At 44.2% G+C, this 10,541-nt stretch overlaps 1 protein-coding gene across 1 annotated transcript in view; it reads left to right on the forward strand.

Annotated features, from left to right (window-relative positions):
- The first annotated feature begins 1,100 nt into the window (after window positions 1-1,100).
- Window positions 1,101-10,541, forward strand: part of sall1a (spalt-like transcription factor 1a) — an 11,488-nt gene continuing 2,047 nt past the window's right edge. Inside the window, exons 1-2 of the mRNA XM_061964551.2 lie at window positions 1,101-1,945; window positions 7,089-10,426. Of these exons, the coding sequence (XP_061820535.2) occupies window positions 1,873-1,945; window positions 7,089-10,426 (3,411 nt within the window). The 5' untranslated portion in view covers window positions 1,101-1,872. The remainder of the gene's footprint in view (window positions 1,946-7,088; window positions 10,427-10,541) is intronic.

Genomic DNA, 10,541 nt, shown 5'->3' on the forward strand with positions numbered 1-10,541 from the left:
ACCTCCACCTCCAACAGCGGCTGGATTTTAATGAGGCACTGCACACTGAAGGTACACACACACTGTCAATTCTCTTATATACTCTTTCATTTTAAACTTTTAGAGTGTTTGATTATCACATCACTCTAAATGTTTAGACTATAAAGTTCACAAACCTAAAGAGGGATACTAGTGGGCCAGGCTAATATTTCCTTTTCTCTAAACTAAGTGGGGAAATGTGTAGAGTGTTCTGGGCTTCAGACATGATTTTATTTCAGAATTCCTTGAGAAAACACCTGGTTAGGCTTTATGTATGTAGTGTGTGCCTTTCTTGTTTTACAGCTATGTTGTTATTATGCTGTTTGTTACTTATGTATGTTAAGTTGCAGCTATTTAAAATAGTTTTGTCAATTTGTTCTGGTCTGAAACAAATTGGCCCTTTAAAACATATCTTTGTCTTTGTGTGTTGTATGTAGAGCACATTGCTTAGCAGAGTTCAGTGATGCAAATGCATGTCAAGTTGATCAACAGATTGTATTATTATCCAGTGCAATAACAGTACTAAAATGAAGGCTAAAAGGGCATTAAATGGGGCCTTAAAAAAATAAAATAAAAAATATATAAGTAACTAAATAGTTACTTTTCACAGTAACGCATTACTTTTTGGTTTAAGTAACTGAGTTAGTAACTGAGTTACTTTTGAAATAAAGTAACTAGTAACTGTAACTAGTTACTGGTTTTCAGTAACCAACCCAACACTGGTTATAATAAACAATTAAGTAATTATTAAAATATGGTTTAATATGGTTTATTTTTATTTTTATTTTGTCATATTTGCACCTCCATAAAAAAAAACTACCTAAAATGTTGACGAGCAATATTTTTATGTGCTGTAAAAAAAAAAAAAGAAGTGTTTTTTTCGAGAGAAGAGGAGAGAGAGAGAGAGAGCAAAAGTGGGCGGGAGAGAGAGCAAAAGTGGGCGGTAACGGAGGCGTGTCCCATCCCGGTGACTGAGCACCTCGACAGCCAATCACGCGGCAGGTGGGCGGAGCCCAGCGCTTGTCCCACCGCCGCACTGGGCCCTCTGGAAAAGTTTGTTTATTCGCTGCGAGCGGCGTGCGGCGGCAACGCGTTCCCGTCTAAAAAAAAAAAAAAGAAAAAAAGAAAAAAAAAAGACCTACCAAACAAACCGACCTGGACGGAATTCCGAGCAGCAGGATTTATTATTGTCCTTTTTTTTGGGGGGGGCGTCACAACCGGAGGAAAAAAAGACGAAAAGTTGCCACTTTTTTGCACGGACTACAAGGTCTCGCCAAGAGGAGGAGAAAGTTAAAAAACAAACTAATAAGACAAAAAAAAAAAAACACGAGAGCGCGCTTCATCATATGGACTTGACACGAAGAGTTTGGGAAGCTTCGCGGAAGGATTTTTCTTTCTTTTTCTTTTTTTTCTGTGGGAGGCTTGAAGAAGAAGAGGACCCCCTCCCCCTGCCCCCCTCCCTTAATTCTTCCTCCATCTCTTCTTCTTCTTCTTCTTCTTCTTCGGCAAAAGCAAATCAGGAGCTAATTGATTAAAGAGGCTTCATTTGAATAGGAGGGGGGCTGGCGAGGTGCCAATCGCCTTTCAAAGAAGCCCCCCCTCCTCCTCCTCCTCCTCATCCTCCTCTCCCATCTTCATCCTCCTCCATCATCACCCCCCTCCCCTCCCCGTATGATTCATCGCCAGGCATTATTGATAATCATAACGTGGCACATGCGCGTTGGATGGGCTCGATGTGCGTAAAAATTTGAGGGCCCCCCACTCATTTTTTTTTTTTTTTTTTTTTCCCCCGGTTTACTTGCTTCCTCCTCTTCCTCCTCTTCTTCTTCCTCGCTCGCCCATGTGCCAGCCAGCATGTCGCGGAGGAAACAAGCCAAGCCGCAACACTTCCAGTCCGACCCTCAGCTGCTCGGAGCCGGCCACAATGGTGAGTCCCCCCCGCTCCCTCCTCACACCTCCACACCAACACTTCAATTTTTCATAAAATATTCCGTTTTTATTTTTTAATAATTTTTAAAAGTGTACTTTATAAATCGGCTTTATTCATAACGTCACCATATTTACAAAATAATAGTCAAAATAATTAACTTTACCACTATTCTTTGCATTTGAATGAATGCATCATACTAATTTTTTTAAATATATTAAATACATATTGCATTTATTCAACTTAAACTAAAACTTTTTCCAACTTTTAACACACGCATTTGCCTCGGACCACCCTGCCCGTCCTATAAAAGTCCAAACAAACAAATTCCAAAGTGAGCAAACCTCTTTTTTTTTTTTTTTCTACTAGTGAATTAGTGATATGCACACTTTAAGCCTAAACAAGTGGACACAAGAACGAAATACGGTTTATACTTTTCTTATTCATCAAATAAAACAAAAGTCTTACTCATAGTGAGTCACACACGCTCAGACATCATAAAGTCAATTCTGGTTGACTCAACAAAACCGGGTAAAAAAAAAAAATGTAAAAGGTGTAATAAAATGTGTGACATAATGATAAATAATGCATGATACTGAAAATAATTGATTCAAAGGTTAGGGACAATTTGTGTTATTATTCGTTGCATCATGACATAAATGTCAATACAAGTAGTGTTTAAAGTGGGTTAAAGGTGATGGGAGTTGTGTAACAAGCAGGTCACTAAAGCAAATGTTGACCGACTTCTTCTATTATTATTATTATTATTATTATTATTATTATTATTATTATTATTATTATTAACTTATTTAACTTTTTTTTAAATCGTTTGCCTTAGCATTTAACATATCAAGTTATTGTAAATTGAAACAAAGTGAATACATTAATATACAAGAAAATATGTCCATCAAAAATAATATATAACATTTTGATTATTATGGATCTGTTTGGATTTACTTTAAAATGGACAATAATGAACAATTGCCATTTTACCTGCAACCTAAATTGCTTTATTTCCTTGTAAGCATGGTTAATTTGGTGTAAAGCTATACAAAAAATATATGTCACTATAAGGCTAATTCAAGTATTTATAAAGAAGTTAAATTAAATGTGATTTTTTTAAATGGTGTTTTTTTAGGAGAATTTGGGGAGTAAAAGCAGTTAAAAGTTGTGTGTTGTATCGTGTGTGTGTGTGTGTGTGTGTGTTTGTGTCCGTGGGTGTGATGATTGTGTCGAGCTGTTTTAACCTTTGCCAGTGCCCCCCCCTCCCATGAGCGTGTGGGGGGGCTGACCAGGGTTCAGGGCCCAGTGAGATCCACTTGTGCTCGCCATTGACCCGCCCGGTCAGCCCTGCATGCGGCCCGAGCGAGGCCTTGACACTTGTTTTTTATCCCTTGTATGAAGTGAATGAACGAGTTGAGGCCCTTATCAATATTTAGGCCCTATCAGAGTGGGCCCCCCTCGGGGTGGAAATTGGCAAGGGCAGCCCCCCACATTGCTTTTTTTTTTTTTTTTTTTTTTTTTTTTTTTTTTGGTGCAAACAGAGAGTGTTTGTCATTTGCTGGGCGTGCAGCCCCCACCTCCCTTGTAAGATTGAAGCATGGATGTCAGAGAACCAGAGCTCGCTTAGTGTCGTCCTGGCTGGACCCAGATGGTTTTGACCGGACCCCCTTTTATTTGGTGGTGTGGGAAGTTTTGTGGACCTCTCCCTACAAAAATCACAATGTAGGACCTTCAAAATCTTCTCTTTTTTTTTTCCAACACTCACTTTAGTCCATCTTTTGCACCTTCTTCTGGTTTTTCCTCCACCACGCCGTCCTCATACTGCAGCTTGCATGGCTTGATCTTAATTTTAATTCTTCACTTAATCCCTGCTATTTTAGGAATTAAGCCTAATGCTAGCATCTGTGCTATTCCGCCGTTCTTGCCGCCGAGAAGCTTCCATTTGTTTAAATGAAGTTCAATGCGTGCACACACTTTTACAGCAAGGGGGGGGGGAATAATATTCATAATCATAACGTAAATGTATGTTCATTTCTAGCTTGAATGTTTCATTCTGTTTTTTTGTAAAACATGTGTTTAGATTCTCATAACAATTAAAAAAAAAAGAAAAAAGAAAGCAACATTTTACATTTTACTTGAGATATTTTTAAATGAACTCCAGGCTTTTTGTTCTATTTTGTGTTCCGTTAAAGACACCATGAGAAAAGTTGGGTGTCTCGGAGTGTTGTTAAAAATGTACCCTTGTTAGGAATAAAATAAAAAATAAAAATAAAAAACATTTTTAATTAAGACATTCTTCTATCTTCTATATACTCAATGCATATTTTCTGTTTTGCAACACATTTTGTTTTGTTTTCTTTAAAGACACTATGAGGAAAAGTTGGGTGTGGTTAAAATGTAACCTCGTTAGAAATAAAATAAAAAAACAAAAATAAACATTTTAACCTAGACATTTTTCTATTCAACTCAATGCATCATTTCTGTTTTGCAATACATTTTGTTTTGTTTTCTTTGAAGACACTATGAGGAAAAGTTGGGTGCCCAGAGGTCTTTTAAACAAAAAACATTTGTATATATTTTTGATTAATCCTATGAACACTTCCTATATTGTATATACTGCAAAAAAATGGCAACTCGAACTGTTGTTAAAGTGTTAAATTTAGACATTTTATGCCATTTAAAACAGACACGTCTTTTAATTCCGCATTTTAATTGATGAGTATTTTCCATTATTTATATGCATACTTTTAAATATGTTTGCAATGATTTAGAATGCATATTATAATTGAATATTGGCATCGTTAAGGTGTAAATTAAACATTGAAATAAGTTCAATTAAAAAACAAATAATTTATTTCTTTTTCTTATATTACACTACAGCTTTTACGTCTTTGTGATTAACATGAAGACACACTTCCGTTTCTTATTTTTCTGCATCGTCTTGAAATTTCTCACCCCGTTCCGGTTACTTATTAGTGATTTAATCCTCACACATGTTGTGCTTTTCTCCCAAAAATTAACTCGCGCTGGTTTGTGTGTGTGTGTGTGTGTTTCTCTACAATGTGAGAGATTTAGCGTGAAAAGTTATCATGTGTTTGCATAGTTGGCGAGTGGGAGCGTTGGGGGGAAAAAAGGTGGGTGGGTGGGGGGGTACTGTCATGGCAACTTTGCTGCTGTCTGATGTCTCGGTGCAGAGAAACACTGAAGGGGAAGATAATCCTTGAATTAAACGGAATCTGCTTTGGAAGTGAAGTGAGGGGGAGGGGGCAGGATGGGGCGGCCCGGGGACGAGCTCGGGCCCGGGTCACGGAGCGCAGAGTCGGGCCGACCGTTCCACCCGCGGTCCCCCATCCCCGCCGCTCCCATGCTGCGTGAACAATGGGGAGGCATCCTGTCTCTCTCTGTGGGGCAGGGCTGCACTTCTGCAAGGGTTTCATTTGCAAGTGAATTCTTGGCCCGGATGAAAGTGTTGAGAACGGGGCAAAGAGAGTTGAAGTGGGGGTGGGGGTGGGGGGGGGGGGGGTGGGGGGCAGTCACAATGAAAGGGATTCATAGAAAAATGCAATTTGTAAATCGACTTGTATGTTAAACAGAGAGATTTGCCAGGGACAAAAGAGGCAGCAGAATGGAGGAAAGTCTGCATCGCCTCAAGGGAGGATCTTTGTTTTGTCCTGTTTATTAAAATGCAACAAATGTACCATCTGAAAGGTGCTCCTTGCATTTTTTTTGTTAGTTTACGTACGTTTGTCCTGTTTTCTGACCCGTTGGTCCAGGTCTGTCAAACAGGTTTTTTTACTGATATGGCCACCCTCAGAACTGTGAAACAACATAAAAACAAGGGTGTCCAACGTGCAGCTCGGGGCCCCATGTTCTTGTTGACTTCATATTTAAAGGTAATTGTCACATAATCAGTGCTGTCAAACAATAACATTTTAAAATCAAATGAATCACACTTTTGCATTTCGATTAATCACAGTAATTTACTTGTGTGCATAATTTAAATTAACTCTTAAAAAGACCCCAATATCTGGACACAAATGCAATTTCATACAGGATTTTTTTTTATTTAAATGTGTTACTTGAATGCACCACGTTGATCTTTGACCTATGCATTGACCTGATTACTGAGGTAGAGCAGTCAAAATAAATTGTGCAATTAATCTGCGCTTACACATAATTAATGCCATCATTTTAGTTAGTTAAATAATTATCTTTGACAGCTCAAATAAAAATACAATGTTCAAAAATAGGTCCCTGATATAAATGTGATTTTATTGAGAGATAATTGTGCTTCTTCCTGCTCCTTTTCGGACATTTTGAATTGTTCTTATTGTCCAAAACAATTAAAACTACTATAACTACTAGCGGGCCATGTTAAATAGATAGGACGCGCCAACTCAGGCCCCCAGGTCTTAGGTTTGGAACCTATGTTCCAGACCCTTCAGACTTAATCATTCATGTGACACACGCACGGACGTCTCGTGATTTCTCAACATTTTTACCGGTCGACGTAATTCAATCACCCCCACGCCCCCACCACTCCTGGACAATGTTAATATCATTAGCGTGTTGTTCTGTTTATCCTTGTTATGTGCAAGGCGCGGCCAACCGGTCTCCCGTCCGAGTGGACGCAAATGAGTTTAGCGCCGCCGTCCGACACGACGACTGTGGCTGAAAATGAGCAAAGTTGACAGCAAATTGAAAGTCTAATAAGTCCTTCAAATGCTTGATCTGCACCCGAGTGGACAGGCAGACTTTGACCGTAAAGGAAATCAATGGCCTTCTATGAAATTTCATTAGAGGGCCCTGACACACACGCGGCCCTTCTATATTTTGATGGATTATCTGGAGAAAATGATGAGCTCTGCTTGGGCTGATGTACATCTTCAAAGATCACTTTTTAAGCGATATTTGAGTAGTTTCCATTGATTTTGTTTCCCCTCTTATCTGTTTCGGAGGCACTGAATCGGGCCCTCTCTCGGCTTATTGTTGCCTTTCGATCCTTGCCTTTTTTTTTTTTGTGAACACATCAAGGGGATAAGTGTAAAACTGATTAAGTTAAGATTAGCAACAATGGAATTTTAGGAGATAAAGCTGCCTCATCACTAATCCTCTGTTTCCTCTTTTTTATTTCTTGCAGGGGACACAGAACTTTGCTCCGAGGACCCCCACTGCAAGGAGTCCGACGCCCACGTCTGCAGCAGATGTTGCGCCGAGTTCTTTGAACTGTCCGAACTGGAGGAGCACCAGAAGAATTGCACTAAGAATCAGTTAGTGCTGATCGTCAATGAGAATCCGGCCTCACCCGCCGGAACGTTCTCGCCGGGGTCTCCGCCCCATAATCCTGATGACCAGATGAATGACATTGCTAACAACACTGATCAAACGGAGTGTGGCGACCTTTTGGAGCCCAGCGCTCTAGAAATAGAGGAGTCCATGGATGTGGATGTTTCCGGAATGAGCAGCGGTCACGAAGAGGAAAGCAGCCCGACGGAGAGCGGCAGCCCCATCAACACAATGGGCGGCCTCACTAGTAGGGCCACTTCTGGTCCTGCAGTCGGTACTTCAGCAATTTCTGCCCCTCTCCCTCAGCTCACGAACTTGGCCGAGTTGGGGAACTTCTCCATGATCAACAGTAATGTCATCATTGAAAACCTGCAGAGCACCAAGGTGGCCGTGGCCCAGTTTTCCCAGGAGGCACGCACCTCTGGGGGACCCAGGGTGGCAGTGCCGGCCCTCATGGAGCAGCTCCTAGCCCTGCAACAGCAGCAGATCCACCAGCTGCAGCTCATAGAGCAGATCCGTCATCAAATATTGCGCCTGGCCTCTCAATCCCCAGAAATGCAGATGCCCCCGGCCTCGGCTCCAGGCACAATGGCGCCCACTGCCAGCCCGCTGGCCACCCTCAGCTCCCATCTCTCCCAACAGCTGGCTGCAGCCGCAGGCCTAGCACAGAACCTGGCTAGTCAGTCGGCCAGTATTAGCAGCCTAAAGCAGCTTGCCGCTGCAGCACAGCTACCTCAGTCCAACCAGAGCAGCAGTGAGACATCTCAGAGCATTAGCACCCTGGGGCCATCAACAGGCAATGGTCATCCCCCTGAGAAGAGGCCCAGTCACATGACTAACTCCACTCTAGCAAAGTCATCCACGCCAGCTTTCGCAATTGGTAGCTTGTTAAGCTCGGCAATGAATCCCCTTCTACCTCAGCCCCCGCCCGGAAACCCCATGTTCTCCAGCTCTGTGCCAAGCGTTGGCACCACTGTGGAGGACCTGAACTCTTTAGCAGCTCTGGCGCAGCAGAGGAAAAGCAAGCCGCCCAACGTCACGTCATTTGAAAATAAGAGCAGTTCGGAAGAAGCCTTCTTCAAGCATAAGTGCAGGTTTTGCGGCAAGGTGTTTGGCAGCGACAGTGCCTTGCAGATCCACCTGCGCTCGCACACCGGGGAGAGGCCGTACAAGTGTAACATCTGCGGAAATCGCTTCTCCACACGCGGTAACCTGAAGGTGCACTTCCAACGTCATAAAGAAAAGTTCCCACACATCCAGATGAACCCCTACCCCGTACCGGAGCATTTAGACAATATCCCGACCAGCACCGGCATTCCCTACGGCATGTCTATGCCCCCCGAGAAGCCGGTCACCAGCTGGCTGGATAGCAAACCTGTTTTGCCCACTCTGACGTCCTCTGTTGGCATGCTGCTGCCACCCACCATGCCTAGCCTGCCACATTTCATCAAAAAAGAAGATCACTCAATAGCCATAACTAACCATCCTGTTCCTGCTACAAAAAGTGACTCAGGTACTTCTGAGCCTCTAAATAAAAATAACGGAGCGTCCGAAGAGGGTGAAGGTGCTACTCTGCCTACCTCAAATGGGAAAACTGAAGAAGGCAGCCATTCTTTGGGCTTTGTGACGAGTTTGAGCTCGGCCCCGGAGAGCACCACCGAGTACACAACGTCCAACAGCCCACCTATGATGACTAACCCGCTCATGCCTCTGATGTCTGAGTTCAAGGCAAAGTTTCCCTTCGGAGGCATTCTGGATCCCCTCCAGGGGTCAGAGACCTCCAAGTTGCAGCAGCTTGTGGAGAATATCGACAGGAAGGCGACGGACCCAAACGAATGCGTCATCTGCCATCGAGTGCTGAGCTGTCAGAGTGCGCTGAAGATGCACTATCGCACTCACACAGGGGAGAGGCCCTTTAAATGCAAAATTTGTGGCAGGGCCTTTACCACCAAGGGAAACCTAAAGACCCACTACAGCGTCCACAGGGCCATGCCACCTCTGCGAGTCCAGCACTCGTGTCCCATATGTCAAAAGAAGTTCACAAATGCTGTGGTCCTGCAGCAGCATATCCGCATGCACATGGGCGGTCAGATCCCTAACAACCCCCTGCCGGACAATTACCCAGAATCCATGGTCTCTGACACCGGCTCATTTGACGAGAGAAACTTTGACGATCTAGATAACTTTTTTGATGACAACATGGAAGGGATGGAGGAGGGCCCGGATAGCAGCGTGCCCGACACACCCAAGTCGGCAGATATCTACCACGACAGCCTGTGTAACTCCCCAGCTGCCCTGGACATGGAGGAAGGACAAGAAGATGTCCATAACAACGACATGGAGGAGCTGCGAGTCGGCCAAATCAAGGCTAACGGCTTAGCGGAGGGGGATTGTCTCACCAATGACTCCTCCTCGCTTGGAGGGGATGTTGAAAGCCAAAGCGCTGGGAGTCCAGCTGTGTCAGAATCTACCTCCTCCATGCAGGCGCCGTCCCCAACAAGCCTGCAGCCGCAGCTTCGCAAATCTCCCAGCCTGGAAGAAAGGCATCAGAGGGCACTGGAGCACAGCAGCCTCTTACATCCCCACCCCTCCAACATCGGAGCCCTAGACCTGACATCTGTTAATCCCTCAAAGGACCCCTTGGGCATGATTTTCCCCTTTCGCGAACGTAGCATCACCAAGAACACATCCTGTGACATATGCGGGAAGACCTTTGCGTGTCAGAGTGCCTTGGACATTCACTATCGAAGCCATACCAAAGAGAGACCATTCATTTGCACGGCCTGTAACAGGGGATTCTCTACCAAGGGCAACCTCAAGCAGCACATGCTCACCCATCAAATGCGAGACCTGCCCTCACAGCTCTTTGAGCCCTCCAACACTAGCCTGTCCTCCAGCCCCACACCCTCCCTCCTGTCTGTGGGCTCTCTCGGCAAGCCGGAGGTCAACGGCTTCCTGCACAGCTACCACCCGGAGAGTAAAGACAACCTGGTCACGTCGTCCGCCTCCACATCCCCGGTGCTGTCGGCCGCTCCACCCCGCCGGACGCCCAAGCAGCACTTTTGCAACACATGCGGCAAGTGCTTCTCCTCATCCAGCGCCCTGCAGATCCACGAGCGGACGCACACCGGCGAGAAGCCCTTCGCCTGCAGCATCTGCGGCCGTGCTTTCACCACCAAAGGAAACCTCAAGGTATGCGCCAAAGGATCTCTGTAATGTTTCTTTTTAATTGCCAAACATCATAACCTCGTTTAGGCAGAGATCTCTCACAGTTAGAGAATGTTGTGTATTGCCACGACTCTGCACC

This window comes from Nerophis lumbriciformis, linkage group LG06 (assembly GCF_033978685.3).
Source record: "Nerophis lumbriciformis linkage group LG06, RoL_Nlum_v2.1, whole genome shotgun sequence".
Classification (NCBI taxonomy): Eukaryota; Metazoa; Chordata; class Actinopteri; order Syngnathiformes; family Syngnathidae; genus Nerophis; species Nerophis lumbriciformis.